This window comes from Aulonocara sp. 'chitande type north' Nkhata Bay, linkage group LG15 (assembly GCF_057382095.1).
Source record: "Aulonocara sp. 'chitande type north' Nkhata Bay isolate Kocher_YH1m ecotype deep benthic linkage group LG15, A_spYH_male_GT1.1, whole genome shotgun sequence".
Taxonomy (NCBI): Eukaryota; Metazoa; Chordata; class Actinopteri; order Cichliformes; family Cichlidae; genus Aulonocara; species Aulonocara sp. 'chitande type north' Nkhata Bay.
The window spans coordinates 20,944,257-20,969,577 of NC_141358.1; the positions used below are offsets into that span (position 1 = coordinate 20,944,257).

Sequence of the window (25,321 nt, forward strand, 5' to 3'; positions counted from 1 at the left end):
AACTTAAATTTCAGGCCCAAAAGCTGTGTTCATCTTTTATAGTGTCTGTGATCTCAGCCCACTAATATTAGCTTGCTAACTAGTGTGAACTTGTTGCACGGTTTTGAGCTAATCAGCTGCATACTAGTCACTGGGAGGTTAAATACGTTTAACCAAAACCTTCTGTGGTGATTTTTTGGGGGGGGCTAGGCCATCAGACATCTTGGTGGCACGCACACCTAGGACAACTGTATAAAATGTATGGTAAAAGGGCCACTCTTCGTCCAGTAAAGGCTTGGGCAGCTTTATTACAAACTTTGCCATTACTGTTGAATTCCCTAGAACTGCACATGTTGAAAAGCTAGAGTTGTCAAATGTTGCATTCAATCAGAAATAAAGTGAAAGAAGGAGATGGTGAACTGCTCAAGATGACAAGCAACTCGTTGGCTTCAGGTACTGACCTCATCTAATACAAAAATGTTTGGTAAGTAAGATGCTGGTGTCCTTTAATCTGCATGGTTAAAGGACACTGGTCTGACTGGTCAGACTGGTCAGATGATCTGAGAGATCATCTGACCAGTCACTCCTTGCTGTCCCCATGTCGAGACTGAAACACCGAGGGGACCGAGCTTTCGCTGTTGTGGCCCCCAAACTATGGAACAAACTGCCCCTCCATATCAGGCTGGCCCCAACACTTGAAATGTTTAAATCACTTTTAAAGACACACTTTTTTTCAAAGGCTTTCTAGGAGTATTATCAGAGTCAGTTTTTAGTCAGCTGTTGATCATTCTTAATCTTTCCACCTTGTTAATCTTATTCATTGTACATCTTATTGTTTATTCTACTCATGTTGTGATATTTAATATATACACTGATTTATTTTTATCTTTTTCAATTATATATTTATTTTGTTTATTGATTTCATTGTATGCTTAAAGTATGGTTTTTAACTGCTATCTCTGTTTTATTATTGGAAAGCACTTTGGTCAACTTTGTTGTTTTTAAAAGTGCTATATAAATAAAGTTGGATTGGATTGGATGGATGGATGGATTAGTCTTCAGGAAATAATTTTTAACAAACTAACTTGACCAACTTGATTTAGCATGTATTTTTTAAGGAAAGTTTCACTTGCACATAGCTGTAGGCTGAAACAGCATCAGCGGAGCAGTGGTGTTGACGAGAGAGATGACCCGGGACTGATCCATTGATCTTGTAGTAGACACGCTTCTCTAACCTTTGACTGCAGCAGTCTGATACGATCTGACATCTTACAGAGTAACTTCATTATTTATTTAGACTGTTGTCCAATATTCACTCTCTTGTTTGTGGTCTGCTAACTGCAGAAGGAAATATTTTTCTCTCGCTCCTAAATGACCCTCTGTGTTTATCAGTAATTTCCTCTCTACCATTTGCTACACAGCAGGTAGAGTATTGTAGGTTATCAAAGGAGCTTGCAAATAAAGCGTCTGGACTTCTTTAAGTTGCTTGAAGACGTTTCACCTCTCATCCGAGAAGCTTCTTCAGTTCTAAGGTCAAATGGTGGAGAGTCCCAGATATAAACCTAGTGGGAGTATCCCCCCACAGAGGGACAAAAGGACCCCTGATGATCCTCTAATCGCCTGAGCCAAGGTGTGAAACTGGGCGTGGGTCCCAATCAGCCAGAGTTTCGGGTGTGTTCATTGTGAAACCTGGCCCCACCTTATCATGCGAATTCCTGAGGTCAGATGGCCCAGGATGTGAGTGGGCGTTAAGGCGTCTGGGAAGGGATCTCAAAACTGGATTATAGATGGCAGAGAGTTGGTGTCGTAAACCCCCGCCTCTGTTCAAAGATGGTCGCTCACAGTGGACATAGATGGCTTCTTTCACTCCTCTTTCAAACCATCTGTCCTCTCTGTCCAAAATGTGAACATTGGCATCCTCGAAAGAGTGTCCTTTATCCTTAAGATGCAGATGGACTGCTGAGTCTTGTCCTGTGGAGGTGGCTCTTCTGTTTTGTGCCATGCGCTTGTGAAGTGGCTGTTTGGTCTCTCCGATGTAGAGGTCTGAGCATTCCTCGCTGCACTGTACAGCATACACCACATTGTTAAGTTTGTGTTTTGGCGTTTTGTCTTTCGGGTGAACCAGTTTCTGTCTGAGCGTGTTGCTGGGTCTGAAATACACTGGGATGTCATGCTTGGAGAAAACTCTCCTGAGTTTCTCTGATACGCCGGCTACATAGGGGATGACAATGTTGTTGCGTCTGTCCTCCCTCCTCCCTTTGCAAGCTCCTTTGACTACGATGACCTGGATGACTGAGAACCTTCACAGACATATTGTAGGTTATATAGAGTATGTGATGGAAAATTTGCTGTCTGGAGAGCTAAACTTTGAGATTAAATTTACTTTCAAACTAGCTGAAGTACGTGTAGTTTTATGTAGTTTATAACACATAAAACAGTGATATCACAATTCACCATGGCAACTCAAACGACTGAGGAATATGAACACAAGTCAATGCTGATTTTTTAAATAAGGAGGAAAGAGAACAGTCATTAATAATCAGCTTGTGTCACCCTGTTGTCATCATGTACAGAATAAAAGTTTGACATAAAATATATCATACTTATGTATGATATACTTTCTGTCGTCAAGTTTTTATATTTCATTTTGAAATCTAATTATTCAGCGGTAACCTCCATCCATCCATCCGCTCTCTTCTGCTTATCCCTGTCAGCGGTAACCTGACAGGGATAAAAATGTACACTAGATCACAAAACTGATGATAGAAATCTGATGAATTGGATCAGATTCGGTGTCCCGTTTGGACTTTAGCTATTATTAACCCAGGCAGCAACAGACTCCCTCAAGTCAGTGTTTTATTTCTACTTTATACTTTGTAGTATTTCTCTTGTTTCCATTGTTCTTGTGTATTTTTTTGTTTCCTTTTTGCTGCTCACCTGGATTGTTTGACGAACGTCCTCCCTGTTTGAAATTTGCTCTACCTCTAAGTCACAGTTATAAGTGGTGACATGTTGTTACAAAACTTTATCATAACCCGGGAGGCACCTACTGCAAATAACCGTGTAGTTAGAGTTGATATTATAAAACGATGAGCAGACAGATAATCAGGAACGACTCAGTCAAAATACAAGCTGTCGGCTCGCTCGGGTTCTTTGCACTAAGGATCTGCGGCCTGCCAAAGGATGTGGTCCTGTCAGATAATTCAGTCTGCTCATGTTGTATTCATTAGCGAACGAGTGGAATGACAGACAGCCCGCATTATGTTGCATATGTTTTTCTATACCACTGGCTACAGTTACAGTAGGTTGCAGTTGTGTGTGTGTGTGTGTGTGTGGTGGTGGTGGTGGTGGTGGTGGGGGGGGGGGGGGATTTATGTTGATTATTAACAATCTAGGTTGAAAATGAAAGTTTTTCCTATTCCCAATTATTAATATAGTCCTGTACTGTGAGCCATACTCATTTACCTCTCCACAAATGATCTTATGTAAGTTGTGTGTGTGGATTACTAACAAGTAACTTATCACAAGCCTGTTTCTGCAATCTGTACAAAAACTCTCCTTTATTCACTGCCGCAAGAGCTATAAAGAAGATACATGCTGTGTTTTCCTAGACAATTTGTAACATGTTTTTCACAAAGGTCTAAATACTGTTTCAATAGCTTTTTTCTGCTGATGCCAAAAATGTAAAGAAATGCTGAATACTGGCTTCGGTATTCAGTTAATTTCATATTGAATTTCAGGTGATGCCCCTCTTTGAAACGCTTCCTCTCAGGCGGTGGAAAAAGATCCGACTAACATTTTCAGTTTATTGTTGTCACAAGACTGTCAGTCTCGTGAATACAAAGAGCGCAGTTTTTCCTGTGTGTAAGAGGAAGAGCAGATGTGATTCTCTCAGAGAGGCTGAAGAACGTTTGAAATTGAAAATCTGTTAGAAAGATGATGATAGACAGAGCAGTGAGCTGTGATGTTTGGAGTTTTTTCCCTAATTTTGAAGTTTGTGCTTACTAAAGTCTGTGACTGTTCATGCATTGTTTACTGAAATGTTTCGTATTGTGTAGTACGCACGAATCAGTTTAGCAATCCGGGACTGATGAAGGTTTGATTAAAGTTTCTTTTGGATATTGAGATTGGTGAGTTAGGCTCTCACAACCTGATGGTTTTCACTTTTCATAGTGCTGAAAATCTTCACATTTTTCCCTATCGGATGACAGCACTGACGGGATCATTATACCTGAAATTACTCCTCATATAAAGGCAAGTAAACTAAGATTACAGTATTTAATCTGCAGAAAGTGATGGATATACTGTAGTCAGTGTTGGGTATTGGTCAGAGACTTGCAGACAGTGATCAACTAATGGGTCTTCACCCAAAGTGTGCTCAAGGTCACAGTTGTCATTTTACTGGCAAGAACCTGTGAATTGTGATGGATTGCGAACCGGATGAGCCACATCATTGATATTCTGGCTCTGTAATGGAGTAATTCAGTAATTACATCATAGTTATTAATCAAACAATAAGCTACATAAGTTCCTCGATTGTCTGCGTGATTTGGGGGGGGGGGGGGGGTAGGAAAAATGTTCCAGCATAGTTTTTTATGTGCGTTGCACAACAGCGGCTTTTCATGACAGTTCATGTGGAAGATGAGGCAAAAGTATTAGAGTGATTTATGACTGCTGAGGAGCGATGATTACATCTTCTTTCTAAAAAGAGCGAAGAAGAAAGTCACATTTGCAGACGTACAAAGAAGCAAACGTGAAACACTGGCAAACATGTAAAAGTGACAAGAAAGTAAAGAGAGCGCTGCACTCATGCAAGAAACAACAACCCGCGACTGCAAGAATAACATCAAAGCTCTGTGCGGACCTGTAAAACGGTATATAATGGTCACACAGAGTTAGCAGTGAGAGGTACCCAGACCCCGAGTGATGCAGCCAAGCAGCTGATTCGGCTTCATTTCTGACTTGCACTGTTGTAATAATAAAGGCAGAGATGAGCAGTGATGTTATATCCTGCATGCTCTCAGAGAAGAATCACTGTAACCACATTGTTCTGTGCTCTTCTACCAACTTTGCCCTAAGCTTTGTGTTATTGCTTATTAATACTTAAACAGTCTACTAAAAGGATTTGTGCAAATTACATAGGTGTTACAAGTTAATAATAGAATAATAGAATGTTAAAATCTAAGTTTGGGAACCATCAGTCACATGGAATAGACTGTAAAATCTAAACAGATGAATAGAGATAAATGTATTTTCTTATGAATGTACAAAAATTGAAATGTTGAGGTGAAGCAGAAGAACCGTTTAAATTAGAAAGTTGAGTACTAGCAAGTCAAGTGTTGTCAAGTATAGTACTTGATTACTGTACTGAGTTACTTTCCACCTCTGCCTGAGTGTACCTGGTAATGGTAGGGCTTCGAGTCTTTTTAACTTCAGTGTCAATGTGAAAGACAGTCATTGCTAAAACACAAACCAGCATGCAAACAAAAAGCAAGTCCTCTAACAAGAGAAAAATGTATCACAGGGTGATACTACTGCGCACATGTTGTTACTCATATTCAAAGTAGTACACCAACTAGCACAGGCACGACATATGACATCAGTTGCATTTTCTTTTGTTGTCTATAGACTAAAATACATCAAATGATGCTATAACTGTGACTAAGAAGCTGGCAAAAATCAAAGGAGGAAATGCAACCTACTGATGTGGGTGCGCATTTATATTTATCACCTATAAATGTAATCTGGAACACCTCTGGGCTCTCCTAATCTGAGCTGGTAGGAATGTGAATAACCCGATGAAGGTTTTGTCAGTTTTATTATGTCACAAAGCAACCAGATCCAGAACAGGCATTTAAAATAGGTTCTCAATGAAAACAAAGTATAATAAGAAGTGGCAGCTGATGACAGCCACATGTGCAGACAGTTCATGCTGCCTGATGAGTCACACAGGTGACAAAGAGCGTCTTAAGCGTTAGGTGCTATTTCAGGGAGATGCTTAAACTAGTGCTCCTCGAGTTGTTGTAGTGTGTCTGCTACAGAAACAATAAGACATTAATTAGATTAACACATTGCATGCACATGTTAGAAAACATCAAGCTACATAGTAAAAAAAGGAACTTTTTAAGCTTTTGCTTCTTTAAAGGACAACGTTAATTGTTGGGGGGGGGGGGGGGTGTCGTCTTTCAAATAAATGAGGAAATAAGGCTTGTTAGAAGCTTTGAAAGTTCGACATTGAAAAGAGCGCAAGACCAATATATTTAAATTCACAGTCTTACCAGGACACGGATGACATTTACTGCGCATAAAACTCCAAGTGGAGGGTATAAAGTAAGTAAAGTGATCAAATTTAGGGCAAAATGATTTGATGTTGAAGGAGACAGATGTGAGCACTGGCTCAAGGATATGGCTGTGGTAACCAGTACAGTGTGTGTGTGTGTGTGTGTGTGTGTCTGTGCATATATGAGAGTTTCTAAAACTTCTAGCATCAATATTTTACTGCTACTTACTTAGAACAGCGTGTGGCCTCCCTAACAGAGCTTAAGCACATACATGCACAGTTCTTAGATGACGCTTTTACCCACTGCTTGTCTGCTGCATATTCTATGGTATATATTTTTACCCCATTACCTTTTTTTTTTTAACTCTTAAGAAGAACATGAGTTTCTTTTTGGAAAGCACTGAGTTTCTTATTTCCCTCTCGTCTGAAATGAATGCTGCAAAGTTCATTAGTAAATGTGCTTTAAAGAAAACTCCTGATTTAGATGTCACAGTTGGATATAAGGAATGTAGAGCAGTAGTTTAGGACCCAAGAGGCAAGACCTAGAGAGATCAAACAGAAAGTCAAGAAAATGTGAGAAACCAACAGAATCCAAAAATGTGTAGAAAAAAGGCCAAAAAATAAATGCAAAAAAGAATTTTCCCCAGAACTTTCTTAATTCTTCAGGGCACAGAATCAACAAGGTGCTGGAAACATTCCTCAGATCCTTTGGTCCATATTGACGTGGCAGCATCACACACTTCCTGCAGATTTGTCAGCCGCACACGGACGATGTCTTGTCTTCTACCAAAAGGAGCTCTGTTAAATTTCTATGTTTGGAGGTCATTTAAATCCAGTGAATTCATTGTCACATTCAAAAATCCAGTTTGAGATGACCTAAACTTTGTGACATGGTGTGTTATCCTGCTTGAAGTGGCCATCATAAGATGCGTACACTGTGGTCATAAGGGGTGTACGTGGTTAGCAGCAGTACTTGGGTTGGCTGTTTAAACAGTGCTCCTCTGATACTAAGGAGCCCAAAGTGTCTCAAGATAATATCCCACCCACTAATAGAGTTCGAGCACCAGCCTGAACCACTGGCACAAGGCAGGGTGGATCCATGCTTTCATGCTGTTCATGCCAAAGTACAAATGACACAATTAAGACATCAAGGCTCACCAGAAGGTTTCTGTTGTCCAGTTTTGATGAGCCCATGTTAAATGTGACCTCAGTTTCCTGTTTCTATCTGACAGCAGTGGCACCTTGTGGGGTCTTCTGCTGCTGTTGTTTGTCTTGTTCATTCTTCTGCATTCCTCACTTGTAAAAAGTGGTTATTTGGGTTGATTTTGACATCCTATCAGATCCACTTCCTCTTCCGATCTGTGGCATCAACAAGACATTTTCTCCCAGAGAACTACCGCTCACTGGATTTTTCCTCTTTTTCTGATCACGCTGTAAACTCTTTGGGAAAATTCCCAATGCTTCTGAAATACTCTGACCAGTCCAGCTGGTCAACAATCATACTTGAATCACCATTCTTCATGATTCTGATCCTCAGTTTGAACTTCAGCAGGTTACTTCGACCATGCATACATGTCTAAAGCCACTGAGTTGCTGACATTTGATTGGCTGACTAGATATTTGCATTTACGAGCAGCTGAACGGGGACACCTAATGAAGTGACCCACAAATATAAGCTAGAGTGCAGCATAGAGGTATACATGGTCATTGTTGTAAAAGGTGCAATGAAAACAGTTGCTGAAGCATAAATAAATACAAGTTGATATTGGATAATTTCAGGAGATGATCATCGGTGGCATCCTTTTTTGTGCCTAGTATCGAAGAATACTGCACCAACAGAATAGCTTTGTATCTGATATGAAACAGTGAAATTGTCTCCTAGGATTACAAACTGGGCTTGGGACCAATTTAATGAGCCTATGGTTTGCTGTTCCAAATCGCAGCCTACCACTGATTTGACTGCAGCCGTGGCATGCAGTTCCACCAGCCCGAAATAGCCTTGTGATGATGCCTAATCTCAAGAGTCCTTCATTCCAGTCACACAGCCATGTGAAAGCAAGTGATCAAGTATTCTCTTGCATCAAAGTTGCATAATGAGGATGTTTTAAATGATATTCCACTGTAGACCTGATCAGATGGGAAAGCAGCGCTAAGAGAAGACTTATTATTTCTGTAGTTATAGATATGCATTCCATACGAAGACTTTCTCCTCCGTGGCTCTGTGGGATTTTCACGGCTGTGGGATTAACATGGCTTCCTATTCCCTCCCACTGCGTTCTCAACTGCACAGTAATTTACCATTGTTCAGTCCTGTTCATGATTATGCTGTCAGCACTGTGTGCAGAATTGTTCAGATTTAAAGAGTGATGGGGAGGAGGATGAGGAGGAGGGCGGCCAGCAGCATTCATTCCCGTCTCACTCACTCACAATTTTACATCTTTTCTCCAAAAATGACAGAGCAGACAGATGAGAAGAAATGAATCTTCATCACCTAATTCTTTTGTCTGATCCAAGTTTCATCACTTCTAGTTAATCATTTTTTCTTTCGTCATCTTCATTCTTTCATCACTTTAAATTATAATGACAGTTGTCTGTGAGGAGGCTGCATTTTGAATTTAAATGGATCTATTCTGCCTTTGTCTCACGCTCTAAATGAAGCTACCTGGCATGACATTAATCCTTCTGTGTCATAATCACTGACTTTCTATACAAGATGGACAGTCACTGTGACATCACCCCTTTAGTTAGTTCTGTTCTGTTTTAACATCTTGAGTTGAGAATTTTGTCCATCTTAATTTAAATAAGGTGGAAGCCACAGTGTAAAACACAATGAGCATCATGTTGTATAACACACTGCTCCCCGGGCGCTAGATTGGTGGCTGCCCACTGCTTCACTGAGTGAATGGGTTAAATGGGATCAATAAAAGATACATTATTATTATTATAAAATAAGACTTGGTCATTAATTAGAGACCAAAAACATATCAATAAACTGTTTACTGAGATATTAAATGTGGTGAAAAGTAAGTTCATTTTTCCATGCATAGTCTGGCTTCTTTTTACATTAAAAGAAGTTGCAGGTCTTTGCTTCTTTTATGAGAGCTGGAAGATCTGTCCATCTTTTATATACAGTCTATGGAGCCTATAGATATGTCTTTATTATTTCCTTCTCTCTTATTATTTCTTATTTCTTTGTTATTTTTTGCACCATTTGACTTTGTCTGTTTCAGCACCAAACAGTCTGCAATTCACACAATATTCTCTGATTTTTAAGGTTAAATAATAGTAAAAAAGTTGGACTTTAAAACAAATGTTTTTTTTTATCTAGAAGATAGTTTTTGTTTTCTTTGAAGTATTGAAATATTTCAATGTTTTTTCTTAATACTTACTTGAGTATAGTGAGAATCCCCAAGGATTTTTAAAAGTTAGAGCTAAAGTGCCCCCCCCCCCAATTCTTAGGTTTCTTGTAAATTCAGCAAACTGAGGCTGGATCACGAACACGGTCAGAACGCATCTGGTCAAATACAATTTTACCTCCTCCTGTATATCCTTCTGTATTGGCGGCTGTTTCTGCAAATACAGGAAGTTTTCAGCCTTTGATGGAAGGCGAGATGTCCCTTTCCTTATTTCGACCAGGCCGGCTTGTCGACTCAGTCGGCCCTGCAGTGCAGGCTCTCACCGATTGTGTGCCCCCAGAGTCCCATAAATTGTAGAAACCTGCATATGCCCTGTGATAATGAGATGCTTTCTAGCAACCACACCAGCTCCCCTTTCTAACACTGGTGCACAGCACAAATGTACCACATCTTATGCCCAGACTGTGGCCTCTTCAGCCATCTGTAAGAACTCCCAGAAAGACTGTCGTACTTACCTTACTGTGATGGCTGATGAGTCATTGTGCCATATTCAGTTTAATGTTTTTGTTTTATGGTTTGCAGCTGAATAGTTGGTGAAGTCTCCTTTTAATGGCACAAAAAGGAGGGACCATAATTAATTGGCACTGAGTGAATGTAGGCTCACTTATTCCCCATTATTGTGAGTATAATTTTCTCAGTATACTGTCACTAAATGATTGTGTAACTCTTTGGTCACTGTTTGTTACTGTTTGTATTTACTGTGCAAGGAACGGGGCTTGCAGACTAGCTTTGGCTATAAATGCATCTCTTGGTTCATGTTGCATATTGTGTCCTATAATAATAAAAAATAAATAAACTACATATAAAATAAATACAGTTCTCATACTGCTACAGAGTTATTCTGTGTCCTGATTTTTGCCCTCATTTTTCTCTGCAGGGGTCTGGGGCAGAAGCAGGCTCCGGGCAGAAAATAGAAAGATGCAGCTCTAGTTTAGGGTTATGTTTTGAAGTCTTTTTGGTATATTTTCAGTTTTTTGCAGGATTCACAGCATCTGTCAGACTAATTTGAGCCTTTGTGCTGTGGGAAGCCAGTAGTGGAGCAATATGTGATGTTTTAACTGGTTATGTTGGTGTAAAATATTACACATTGCAGAGGGTTTTTTTTTTTTTTTACACATGCATTCTTGTGTCATTAAATATTCACTTTCTACGCAAGGTGAGCTAACAATTGTAACATTTGTCAGAATGACAACAGAGAAACTTTCCATGCTCTAAGCAGAGAGTGGAATGTAAGAAGTCATGAAGCATTACACATGAATTACTGTGATTTTTCACTCTTTCTTCCATTCAAATACATTTTTTAAAGTCCCATTCATTTTTATGGGACTCTGTCACACTTGTCAGAGTGTTTTTGCACGCCGTTACAAACTCCATCCTCCTGTGTAATGAATAACGGTGGCAAATTTTATTTGACATTATAGCAATTTCCCTGAGCTCTAATTGTCCTTGGAAAGTAGCAATCATCGCTCAGTATAACAGAAACCATTCCCCATTCATCAGAAGACATAATAAGCTTTATAGTGGTGACAATTGCAAGAGCGCTTTCTCTTCTGACTGCCAAGGACAATGAAAATGTTTGAAGTATATTTAGAAATTTGTACAGATGAATGCAGTGAATGTAATGTCAAACAAAGGAGAGAGAGGGAGGCAAGTTCTGGATCTGGATCTGGATCCTTCTTTAGTCACCAGTAAAATGTATCAACAAATGTTTGATGGAGTGACCTGAAATCTGGTTCAGATACACCTGTAGATGAATTGTAGTTACCTTATTAATGCCTCAGAGTTGTCTTTTTACAGCACTGCAGTAAATCCATAACTACAGTGTTGCTATATAAACTCCACTGTAGACATGTAGTTTCTTAGAAATGTAACTTTATGTCATGTCATGAACTGCAGGCAAAGGGAATCCAAACGTAGATATGTGGAGATAGGTTAAATCAAACAAAAGCAAGTTTTTATTTCAGCTGATGGAAAAAGTCTAAAAAAAAGTACATAGTATGGATGGATGGATGGATGGATAGGTAGATTAAAAAAAACACAGGTGAAGATAATCAAACGCAGTGAGGCAGGAGGGGAAGTAAAATTAAACACAAGACACTAGAGACAAAAGACTATCAAAATAAAACAGGAAGGGAAAATTGTTAAATGGTGAAATGCAGACACATAAAAGGTGGGTTGACACAAGAGAATAAGACAGGAAATACTGAGGGAACAAATTAAACTCTAAAACTAAAACTAAATTATAACAAGTACTACAGACTCCAAAATACTCAAGCAAAAATAAAAATCAGTTTAAAATAAAATCTATAACATAACAAAACTTTATCTAATATGTGGTTTAGCCACACCTTTTTTTTGTACTCAAAATACAAATGTATGTATTTAAAACACAACATTGATGTTTGTTATGAAGTATTAAAATTTTTTTATCAGTACTGGTGTAGTGCAACACCGCTGTATGCACTGTTTTAATAATCTGTGTATAGGCTCCATTTTTTCTCTCCCTCCCACATCAGCTTGCTGGCAAACAATGACACGTCAAGTCTACAGCATCTCTACATCGGCTAACATTCATTTAGTAAACATGAACTCACAGTAATGTTCCCATTAGCATCACTTTGTCTGATGTTAAAGATTATGTCTGCTAAACCTTTGGTATAAAACTTTGGTAGAATAGCACAGTTTTGGTGAAACTCTTAAATGAAAGAGCGACTGCCTTGGCTTTTAGATTGTTTTAGATGTGGTTTGCAAAACTGACTTTCAGTTAGGAAATTCTAACAAAAACCTTTGCAAAGGTTTTCTCTAACCTCTTCCACCCTGGTACATTCACTGAAGAGGCCACTCAGGACTATTACGACTGAAATAATTGCTGTAACTTTTTGCGCTTCAATGCAGTTTGAAACTTTTTGAGTTTTAGGTGGGAGTATGTAGAACATGTGCAGTAACATCAATGTTTCCTGGCTCATTATAAAGCTGTTTTTTTATTAGCCTGATGTAAAATTGTAAGTATTTGCTGGTGTTTTTCATTTCTTATAATGGACTGGTGGCACAGTTATGCCGATTTTGTTGTATTTCAAATTCCTCTCAAGTGTCTCCTATTCACTGAGCCCAAGGTTGTTCATGTTGGCCTTCGGTTTTGCAGCTTTTGCTATATTTTAGATTAATTGGTACTCAGTAGGTTAGTGGAAAAATGACTTGCTGTTTGATCGTGACCGTTTTTAACAAGATTTCATCTGAATTATGAATCATTTCTGCCCTGACTCGTCTCTCAGATATTGCATTACCTGTATGACTCAAAATCTTTACAGACGCTAAATACCGTGAATACTGATTAAATTTAACTTCGACCTTCAACTAAATCATGCACGACTCGTACTGTTTCCCCTTTATGTGAGTCACTTATCTGAGGGAAACAGATAAGGGTTCAAGGAATCTTCAGGCGCAAAAACTTTTCATCCAAGGTCTTGAGCTCACTTTGGCTTTCTAAGTTTCCCTGTTGTTTTTGACAGTGTTGTGTTATTGATCGTTCTCCACAGGAGCTGGAGCAGCAGTTTGAGAGGGAGCGTCAGTCACTGGAGGAGCAGAAGACGCTGCTCAGGCAGCAGCTGGATGAGCTGAGGGAGGAGCTGACGTCCAAACTCAATGCAGCCACTGAGGAGGTACGACACATTGACTTTGTAAAACTTCTGTTCAAGTGTGCAAACAATATATTGTGTAAATACGCTGCTCAAAAAAGTTAAAGGAACACTTTGAAAACAGATCAGAAGCATCTCAATGGAAAGAAGAAAAACTGAAAGGTTTAAATTTTATTCTTGACCTTTTAAATCAGTTTAGTGCCCGTTCTTGAGATCAGATGAAGCGATGTCCTTGAGCACATGGAGTTTCTTTAAGTATGTGCACACTTTGGTAAAAGTTTAGATTTTTTTTTTTAAATACACACATATACTATTACAGTTGTTTTAACTTCCGGTCAGTTTTCTCACCACAGAAAGTTTAAGAAACCTACATCTGAATCTTGAGCTTTTCAAAAAATGTGTTCCCAGAGTGTTAAAAACTGCTTGCTGTTTTTAAGCTGAAATAAAAACACATTTCAGTCATGTTAGCCCCTGAAAAATGAGCTGAGGATCGCTTCTAAGAATCACAGCTTCCGTCGCTCTTAAAGGACACAGAAAAATTAAGTGTGTGAAAAAATAGAGCTTGTAAACTCAAACTGAGCCCAGGAGAGGAGGTAACTGGGTTCGAGATTTCTTTTTATAAAACTTTAAACCCAAAGCTTCAGTTTTAATTCTTTTTGAACCTGACTGCACCTGAGCAGGTCAGATCAGCTCTGCTGCAAAACAACAAGACTTTAGTACTTGTGTAGTAAAGTAGCTGAACAAGAAAGAATAAAGATGAGAGTTTAGCTCAAATGATTATGAATGAATTAAATTGATTGCATACTAAAACACTGAATCAGTAAATGGTTTTCAGTTTCAAGGTTTCCTCAGTATAAATCTGCTGCCACTATTTGTTGTTGTTTTTTGGGGTACTTTATGCAAACATTTTTAGCCACTACTTCAGACATTTGGGGAAATTAATATGTGATGCATTTCAAAACTATTTTGCTATGTTAGCAAAAAAAAAATATGGGCTTGGCTCATTTAAAAATCTGAAATGGAAACAGTCATTGAATGTATTTTTGATGGAAATTCCACCTCGCTGAGCCTAAAATGCTGATGTAGTTTCAAGGTTGGTGCCACACTGAGCTACAGCCTGAAGTGTAACAGAGAGGCGGGTGTGGACAGAGTCTATTCTCTCTGCCTCACTCTGTCTGTCTGTCCTCCCTGCAGGTGTCTCGGCTGCAGCAAGAAGTACAGCAGGGGGAGAATGATATTAAAACAGCTGAGGGGCAGATCTCCACACTGAAGGAGGCGCAGGACAAGCTGCTGGAGGAGCTGGATGCTACACGGGCCCGACTGAGAGAGACCAGCAACCTGCTGACTGCACTGCAGGTCAGGCAAACAAAGCACACGTCAGCCTGGGCACTGAACTTTACAACAGCATACTTAACCTCAAACATCTTGATGCATGGTCAAACATCCAGGTGAGGAAATCCCAAAAGCTTGATTCTGTTTATCTGGACGTAGTGTTTTCAGTGGGAGAAACATTTCATCACTCATCCGAGTGACAGGGAGGAATGCTGGTTTGAGCGGAGAGTCAAAGAGGCAATTTATGTGAAAAGGGAAAGAACATCTCTGATTTGAGGAGGGGGCCTAAGGGTACATCTTTCACCATCTTAAAATGCTGTGATTGCAGCCATTCCCCAACTCTCTGTGAGTGGTATTCATCGCCACTGATCAGTGGTCATTGATCAGTGGTTGTTGATCAGTAGCTGTTGATCAATGGTCATGACAATTTGTATATTAATTTGTATGTTAATTTGTATATTATATTCATTCTGTGGTGCTAGTTTCAGTCATTATGCTAATGTACTGTTTATAAGGTTGGGGAAACCTGCAGTTAGCTGAGACTGAAGAAGTCACTTGGATGGAAATGCTACGTCCAGATGAACAGAATCAACTTCCTGGGATGAACCTCGAACCTTAACTTATCTGTGAAGCAACAGTTCACTCTAAAATCAAATAAACATTTTTTTTTTTCTGTGCTGCTATTTACCCATAACGATTGTCCTTCTCCTAAACATTATGTAACCAGATAGCATTTTCTTTTCTTTGTACTCATCAAAGTGCTAAAATAATATATTTGAAACACTGCAACAATGTCTCTTTTTAAAAATTAGTGTCCTGGTTTAAAAAAAGAAAATCGTAAATTTTGTTGTAGCAGTTTCTCCTTTTCTATTTTTAGCATGGCTTCTGTGTCCCTGCTGTGTTAGGATGTTAGGATTGACATTGCCAGAAGCCAACATGTTGTGCTGTCTGTTAGCAGTGTCACACTACATAGCTTTATTTTTTTGTCCTGCAAAAAATCCACCTACGAAGCTGGATTCTCTCCTTAAAAAAGGAAAAACCTGATTGAAAACTGGGCCTAATATCCCACAATGCTTTGTGAAAGGCTGTCTATAACTGATTGTCACTTTTAAGGCATCCCATACTGGCCTTCCTTGTGTTGTGGAAAAGCCTGAGAGATGAATGAGAAGAAGGAGAGCAGTTCACAAAATTAACATCTACAAAGCATAAATCATATTTTCATTTAGCCTATTACCTCACATTATCCTTTACATAGAGTATGGAGGATCCAGTGCAGGAAACATCTGACTTTTGGGCATGCAGATTGACCACTGACACCATCATTGAGATTAAAGTTAATTTAGATAAATTTCATAACTTTGGTTTCACTAAGGTGCACACTGGGGCACCTGAAAATTTGTAGCTTACTTACACCCTGTAATTAAGAACATACATTCCGTTCTGCCTTGTCAGACACAGTTGGTCCCCATAAACCTTAGTTTGCTAAGAAAAACCAAACATCACAGTTCTACACAAAGGTTACAGCACAGTCAACTCACGACAACCTGTTTAACGAGCAGGTAGTGCAGAGAAATTCAATAAGACCAAATGTATGCTGATGTAAAAGCAAAGAAGTAACTTTATAACATTTTTCAGAATTTTGCACAGGCTGTTTAACGGGCCTGAACATGAGAGCGCAATATATGTGTAGAAAGTTCCTTAAAGACAGAAAAGACAAAATAGTAATGATGCAAATCATAGTCTTTGAAAACAGAAAGTGTCTAATGGTGAATACACGGGTCTCTCTCTCTGCACTCAGTAAAGGCGTAGGCTGCTCAGTCTCACACCACTGCTGAAATTATTCTGCCTTCAGCAACTTTTCCTTTTTGTTGCTTCCCTTGTTAGCTGGCTCTTTAGCTTGCAGGTGCTGTGAATGTGTGCATGACTGGCATTTAGACAGCATGCACGTCAGACCAAAACTTCAGCTAGGCAAGTCAAAACTTGTTGAGAATCTTAAGTGATGTGCACACCACAGAGTTTAAGTGTAACATATGATTTAGACTGCAATGGTGGACTGAAGCCAATGTGTCCTTCTCTCAGGGAGAGCTGGAGACCCAAAAACGTCAGCATGAAGCCAAACTCATCACCACCAAAGAAGAAGAAAAACATAAGATGGACAAGATGGCTCTGGAGCTGGAGCTCAAATGGACTGAAACACTCAGGTGTGTGTGTGTACCGGTTTAGATGTCTTTGTGGGGACCAAAAATTAGATGTCAATTAGATGTCCTCAGTAAGATAGAAAAACAAGAATGTGTGTATGTATTTTAAATGGAAAAGCAACAATAGCATCCTCCGTCTTCATCTTTTCTTTTAACAGAGTATGAAATTGAGAACAGATGGGTAATTTCTGTCTTTTTATTTACTTATTTTCATTTCCTGCTGTTAGTAGATTAAACACACACACAAATGCACGTAAACACACACACACACGGGTCCTGCTGCTTCCACCGTTGACTGTGACAGAGCATTAGTCTTGGTGGGCTCTGCAGCTTTTCAGCTCAATCCAGTGTTAAAGCCCCCAGTGTTAAAGTCTCTGTTAACGTCCATAGACCTTTGAAGAGTGATTATTCAAAATCCTCTCAGAGTAACATTGACTGTTTTCAGGTGTGAACTGATGTACTTTTCACACAGCTACTAAATGACTCTGTTAGAGTTTTTGTCAGGATTCAACAGCATCTGATGAATTCTTCCTTTTGAGGCCAAAGTGAAAGTGCTGCGGTAATCGTAACATCTCATCTATACCTCTGTTTCTGTTTGTGGAGTTTTGCCTTGAAAGTTCATGCACACGCTTTCTTAAATCGATAATTAATTACCTCCATTCATAAGTTCCACATCGACAGTTATTACGCAAAGGGTATTGTGTACTTTGTGACAAATAACTACAAGGGAAGGGCACAAGAAATAGTGGCAGGCCTGAAAAGCTTTCAACAGCATATGAACAGTATCTGAAAACACCTAAAGCAATAGAAAAAAAATCCAGCACTGACCTGAGACAGGAACTACTGTTCACTGAAGCTTTCTAAGAAATGGTTTAAGTACAAAGGTGACTCTCACGAAGAGGAAAAGGAGGAAAGGTGAGTTTTGCCAGATTACTCAAGAACTGGACTGAAAATAATTGGAAACATTTTAGGTTCAAATCTGCATCAGTACTTACTGATAAGGTCAGGGGAGAGTACAATAGTGAGTGTCTGTAAACATGTAAAGCCATGGTGGCTCTGTCATGGTTTGGTACTACTGCGTTAGAGAGCTTGTCCAATTTGATGGAATTATGAACACAGAAAAGTACAGTTAGATTGAGCGAGCACACAATATAACCTGGAAAGCATTTGACTGGCAACAGCTTCATCTATCAGCATGAAAATGATCCCAAACAAAAAGCATATCTGGGTAGAAAACACTATCAGCCTTGAACTACCTCCTCAGAGCCTGTACCTCATTATTAGTGAACAGAACAAGCATCCAAAGAAAAACTCTGAATGTCCTACAAGACGTCTGGAGAACTATTCCTTAAGACTGCTTAAAGAAATGACAACAAAAAACTTGCCTAAAAGAGTTCGGGCTTTAGGCATGCCTAATATTGACTTTCAGGCTTTTTAGAGTACAGATATATACTTTTACATATATATGAATATTTTGGAAAAAGGAAGTAGTCAGGAAATCCCATTAATTGCTGATATTTTAGTGTGAACCAGGTCAGTTCTCACTGAATCATAGATTGATTTTGCTTCCCTGAACTTCTCATGGCCTTTAGTTTAAGACTTCCCTGAATAGTCTTAAACTAAAGGCCAGAACAACGAGGATAAAGCATCTGTCAGAAGCTGGTCTAAAGTTTCAAGTGCCTAACATGCTTCTAAGATCTTATGTATAACCAGGACAACCTAGCACGGCCTCATCTGCGCTTTAGTCTGCTGATCCGCCGAACCTCTTCTGCTCATTTGGTAATCCAGAGAGCTCGTTCCGTGATTACACTATCACAGACAAACCGCCTGTTTCCACAGTGAAAGGGGGATTAAAGCCAGCCTCCTTTATTCAGACGGCTCACTAACCACAGTGTACTCACCCCAACCAAATGAATAGATGTTCTCCAGGGAATAAAGAGCTCAGTGCATAGAGACAAAGGAAGGTGAATGGAAGCTAATGAAGAGGAGACTGAGAGGAGGAGAGCGACAAGTGCTCTGTATAAATATGCTGGTCTATATTTATTTATTTATTTTTAATCCTACAGTGCGTTCACCTTGTCTTTGAAGACTGAATGTCACCTAGTCTGCGGTTTATAAAGTATTTAAGTGAATTTGCTGCAGATAGTTTGTCAGCACAGCAGAGGGAAAATGAGAAGATGTACTTTGCATCAGGTCTGATCATTAATATCACAGCAGAGCTGCTATTACAGCATGTGACACAATCCCCCCTTTTTGTTTTTGTCATTTTTTTATTTAAACATCCTCCTCGTTGGAAGCACCTTAAAATGTAATGCAGAAGGTGAAATTAGCCAACTGTTTGATATTTTTGTGAAGGAGGAATTCTCTCTGTTAAATAAATACTGTTATCAACCAGAAAAATCATACTTCTGGGGAGGTATAAAAAGAAAGAAAAAGCTGCCAAGAGAGAGGCCGCTGACAGATTTAGCTTGTGATGATTGTCAAGATAAGAGAAGAAAGATGCAGCTTCAGTATTTTAACATCAATTCTCCTAAATTTAATGCAAGACTTGACACCTATTGGCCTTCTATTTATGTGCTTCTTAAAATTTGTCCCTCTCTGTTGATGGGGAACATCAGGATAATATAAATGCGTCAGTATGCCAATATTTCTGTTTTAGTCTTTTGCACCTTCACTGAGTCTTCGGGTGGTTTGTGTGCTTTATTGTCTTAATTCATTGTTCACATGCGTAGGAAGCTTGAATTGTCACCACTTTCCAGTTGCTGTCACTCATGATAATCCTTAATACTAATTCTATTCTAGTTTATCCCCTACACTCTTAAGAAATAGCAGTACACTAAAATCCCACATCTGTCCCTACTTGAATGCATCTGTTATACTTTAAGGTGACTTTGTGTACCTTACAGAGGTGTGCCCAAAAAGGAAAAGTATTTTAAATTATAATATCAGAACAAAGTCTGTGACCGCCCAAGTATTTCAACAAGCAAGTATTACATTTATTTACTGCAGATGTCTGCAGTAACGCTGGAACACTCTATTATGGTGAAAGGACCTGAGTGTTGGCGTGAAGCTGTTAATTTACTGGTCGATCTGTATTCATACCATCACCTATTGCCACGAGCTGCGGGCCGTGACCGAAAGAATAAGACTGCAGACACAAGCAGAAGTGAGATTGCTCCAAAGACCATCTGTGCTCTCCCTTAGAGGTAGGGTGAGGAGCGGCTGCTCCCCCACCTCGAAAGGAGCTGTGGAGGTAGTTTATCTGATCCGAGCTGGACGCTTACTGGTTTTGGGCACGTCCTAGTGGGATGAGGCCCTGCAGCAGACTTGTGACATACTTGAGAGATGATATCTTTCAAGGGGCTCGGGAATGCTGACTTTGTCCAAGGAAACGATGAAGTAGGCAGCTGGGGAGAGAGAGGCCTGTTTTCTCTGTTAAGGCTATGGACTGGACCGGCGTTGTTGGGGTGTTGTTATTATACAGAAAACACATAATCTAATAACTAACCAACAAAATTACAACTGAAATCAAATTGTATTTTCCACATTTCTGTTAATTTGAAAGGGTGTTTGCAACCTTCTTGGTATCTCGACATGTTTCAGATCATCATATTATACAGAGATAACGCAGGTAATACAAAACGTAGTGGGTGGATGGCGTGGACCTATGATTCTGAACACAATAACTTAAGAATGAGGCAACGTAGGGTTTTTAAATTCATAGCTTAGGTGCATCTATTACAAATCTCATCTACCTTGAACTCAAAGGAATCACCTTGGATTATCAAATTTATACCACAGGAGCGTATTAGGAGGCTGAGGGGTAGTACTAATGGCCACTTGTATTTTTAAATGATAGTTTCATTCATTAAGTGGAAAAAGTTATCCAAACCTACGTGCCCCAATCTGAAAAAGTAATTGCTCCCTGTTATTAAATGATGACTTCTAATTTCCTGTAATTAATTTAATTTCAAAAACCAAAAGAGTCCCATTACATCAGGCATAAAACTAACACAGCATTTCATAAAATGATCATCACACTAACAGTTAAACATGGTGGTGGTAGTAAGGTGGTTAATACCTGGACGACTTAATTGTAATTGATGGAACCGTGAGTCCTGCGCTGTATCAGAAAATCCTGAAGGAGAAAGTCCGACTATCAGTTCATTGCCTGATGCTCAAGCATACTCAGGTTATACAGAAGGACAAAGATCTGGATCCACCTCTGGATGACTCAAAAAAAATATTTTTTTTAAATTTTTTGGAGTGGCCTCATAAAAGTCCAGACTTAAAATCAATTGAGATGCTTGAAACCCCTCCAGTGTGGCTGAATGAAAACAATTCTGCAAAAAACAGTGGGCCAATATTCCCCCACTGTGATGTTAAAGACTCATTGGTGCCAGTGGTGCCAGTGGTGGAACAACCATTATTAGGTAGAGTTTTTTTTTCCTTAATGAAAATCATCATTTAAAATCTGCATTTTAAATTTACTGAGGTCTTGTTTGATCTAAATTTGATTTGATGATGTAAAACATGCAAGTGCCAGTCTTGATAGCCGGGGATCAGTCCGCCAGGGCCTCCTGCCCAGCACACAATGCACCCGACCCCTACGGTTCCTCCTGCGGGTGGTGGGCCTGCGGGAGGATGGGCCCATGTCCCCTTTTCACGCTGGGCCTGGCTGGGCCCCATGGACTAAGGCCCGGCCACCAGATGCTCGCCCTTGGGCACCCTTCCCGGGCCTGGCTCCAGGGCGGGGCCCTGGTAACCCTATCCCGGGCAGGGTAAACTGTTCCCTCAATGTTTTTCTCATAAGGGTCTTCTGAATCGCTCTTTGTCTGGTCCCTCACCCAGGACCAATTTGCCATGGGAGACCCTACCAGGGGGCAAAAGCCCCCAGACAACATAGCCCCTGGGATCCCTGGGACACGCAAACCCCTCCACCACGATAAGGTAGCGATTCACGGATGCCTCCTGGGCACCTCCTGGGCGAGGTGTTCCGGGCATGTCCCACCAGGAGGAGGCCCGGGGCAGACCCAGGACACGCTGGAGAGATTATATCTCTCAGCTGGCCTGGGAACGCCTTGGTGTTCCCCCGGATAAGCTGGAGGAGGTGGCTGGGGAGAGGGAGGTCAGGGCTTCTCTGCTTTGGCTGCTGCCCCCCGTGACCCGGCCCCGGATAAAACGGGTAAAGATGGATGGATGGATGGAAAACATGCAAGTGTTCCAAATATACAAAAAAATGAACTCATCAAGAAGTGGCAAAAACTTTTTCTCAGCACTGCAGGTGCATTTTACTTGATTTGATCATCTGAAAGCCTCTAAGTATGCACAATCAGATTCAGATACACACAAAAAAAATGAGCGCAAAGGAAAGAGTAAGAGTGAAGTGGGGTAATACAAGAAAGTTAAGTAGAGAAGTAGAAAATAAATTACAGTCGGGCAAGAAGACATCTTTGGGCCGGTTGATCGAGGAAAAGACAGAAATATTAAACAATATCAAGTGTGACCTTTACAAAGAGCGGGGGCATTAACTGATTAAACGAACTCCGAGGCTGAGAAAAAGAGCGTGAAATGAAAGTCAGAAATCAGCAGGTAGTATGACTGCAAAGGACTGCATGATAAAAGGAAAATGTGCAGTATGAAATACCATTGTTCAATACGCGATTTAGTATGACTTGAGATAATAAAAAGTATTGAAGTGTGTATATCCTAATACAGATCCATCCTGCTTTAATAGGCACGCTCACGAGGAAATGAAATCAATTATTTTGAACCTTCTTTTAACGGACTAAGTTAAGTGTTTGCATCCTGAGTGCGAATACACAAGAAGTGCTTTTATTCACATCCTATTTACTGCATTTCAGGGAGCACTTGCAATGTATTTATTGCTTATATTCATATGAAAGTGAAAACAGGATTTATTGAAGGGCAGTGTAGATTCTGGAAGAAATGTATCAGAAAAAGTACAATTACAGTCGTGGATAAAATAAATAAGTGAAAAATGTTTTTTAATGCGAACAGCTGTCTCTGTGTTACAGTTCCCTGTAGATATTATTCCCAGTTATTGCCAGTGATAAAACTGGAGGTAGTGGACAGCTGATCAGACCCTAAAGTAAAAAATACTATGACTAGTTCAATACAAGGGATGTCTAGTTCATTTTTCCTCCTAATCCCAATATAAAAACAAATTTAATCCTTATTTTATATCATAATTAGAACCAGCCACCTAATACTGAATATCTCACAGTGGTGGCAGATTAATATTGGCCGAAAAGTAAGTCATTGTAAATGTGCTGCAGCAGGAAGCCTTGGGCAGAAGAAGCTGTGACTATTGATCTAAAGGTCACTGTTTCAGCCAAAAACTGCCTCCGTTAACCTGCAAAATGTCACTGAATTAGATCAACGGCGGACTTTTAGAGGGGGTCAGTGATGCTCACTTATGCATCATTGGCCTGCATATGCATTTTTTTATTTTAGGAAAATGGAATATATTGACAGGTCCTGATTTTTAGTCCAGTCTTTGTGTAATTTGGCACGCTGTGAGCACAGATGCCCCATTTACCTGCTGTTCTAATCTTCTGTTTATGAGGAACAGCCAATCAGAGGATATACTCAGGAAGAACTGTTTTTTTAGCATGTGGCTAAAATGCATTTACATATTTTATTTATATTTATTTATATTGTAAGGTAAAAACCCCACAGTGGAAAAACAGCCTCCCCCTCCAACCTGTCCAACCTAAAACTAGGATGGTGACCTGAGTGAACATGACACCAGCATCTCCCTGCTGTGGCAGTTTAGCTAAATGTTAAACAAACATAATAGTTTGGCACCAGATATTCCAGAAATATTGAAATTAATTCTACAATCAATGACAAAGACCAGCTGCTTGGACAATGTTATTACAGCATTTGTCCATGTTACATAAAACTATACTGCTTTGTTGAGTTGCTACAGTTGTAGCTGTTTTATGATAAAGAGACTGCACGTACCTCTTTAGCCCTTTATTGCATCTTTTAACAGACACGTCGTCTCACAAAGTTCCTGCAAGGTGTGAGTCTGCTGAATGTTACAGCAGAGTTTGTGGCAGATGCTTCCAGCAGGGTTTGTCTGCAGTTGTTTGCGTTCAAGGATTTACATCTAAACTCTGAACGTCTGCCTGTGCTATGACTTTCAGAAGGTAAATAGCGGAAGGACAGCTAATATTTAATTACCCACATCATCCTGTAATGTGAGCCGGCTGTTCTTTAGGGGATAATTTTATTAATGTGACTCCAAAACTACGACTTTCTCTTTTTTTTTTTTCTTTCTGTGCGGTGAACCTGCTTGTTTAATATTGAATAATAAATAAATCATCAGTCACTCATTATTAAAATGTCTGCAGGCACCCGAAACATAATCAGGCTAAAGTTTATATTGTTAATGTCATACTAATATCTTTTTTTTTTTTTAATTCTAAAGTGGAAAATCCAGTAAATGTTTTTAGATCTGAGTTTGAATTTGTACTGTTGTTGTTACTTGTATAGAAAGTATTCTGCAAGGAAACTTGCAGACAAGTGGTTAGTCCATATATTTCTATTTCTGTATTTGTTTTTACACTTCACACCCCATCAGTTCTCATTATCAATGTTATCGCTTACATTTGCTGGTTTGGAAATGTCCGGCCTAAATACACAAGAGTACATGTAAGAATGGCAAAAAAGACAAAAGGAGAAGTAAGACCTCCACGTTTTGGCCTACCACAGGGATTTAGCACCACATAAGTTGATGCGCGTGTTAGCTTTGCAATGGGTCTCGTTGCCTGGTGCAAATCAGAAATCTGTCAAAGTACCAGCAGCCAAAATGTCTCGTGCGACTGGCAGCTGCTTGGAAATCCTGTGATGCAGTAACTGTGAGTCAGTATAAGCCTGGTGGCTGGTTTCCCTCACAGTGGGCTTTTACACAATATACATTATACACATTAAATTCAGGTCCACCTCATTGTTCTTATTTCAGACTCACAAGCAGCAGTATTGACTCTTATAAATGATAAATATTGAAACAGCAGCATCAGTTGGCTGAAGCTGTGGTTTGTTGTAAAGGTCTGTCAAAAACATATTTTTGTAGGCAGCATTTTCTTAAACATTCTTCTTAATCATTCTCTGCTTGTATTAAATTATTCTGGGCACGTCTCCTTTATGTGAGTATGTATGTAGGTTCACAGATTTGGAATGGAGAGCATCGGAGTCTTTTGTCAGCAAGTTATAAATATGCAAAGACCTTGACTGTTACATTTCTTCTTAACTATATGATGTATGTGTTTAATTATGCTGCAGGGATGTGTGGACTTAAAGAATGAAAAACAGCAGACAGGATGTTGATAAATTTGCCCCTATGTAAACTAACTAAATCACATAGTTCTTAGAAGTTCACTATAGAAGCTAAACTACACTGTATGTGCAATAATAATCAACATTAAAAGGTGAATATACAGTCTTTGTGCA

At 39.6% G+C, this 25,321-nt stretch overlaps 1 protein-coding gene across 4 annotated transcripts in view; it reads left to right on the top strand.

Moving 5' to 3' along the window:
• fam184ab (family with sequence similarity 184 member Ab) overlaps positions 1-25,321 on the top strand; it is a 221,265-nt gene that overhangs the window by 128,302 nt on the left and 67,642 nt on the right. For all 4 annotated transcript variants that reach the window (XM_086264896.1, XM_086264897.1, XM_086264898.1 and 1 more), the window contains 3 exons: positions 13,212-13,334; positions 14,505-14,666; positions 16,722-16,843. In XM_086264896.1, coding sequence (XP_086121022.1) covers positions 13,212-13,334; positions 14,505-14,666; positions 16,722-16,843 — 407 coding nt within the window. The remainder of the gene's footprint in view (positions 1-13,211; positions 13,335-14,504; positions 14,667-16,721; positions 16,844-25,321) is intronic.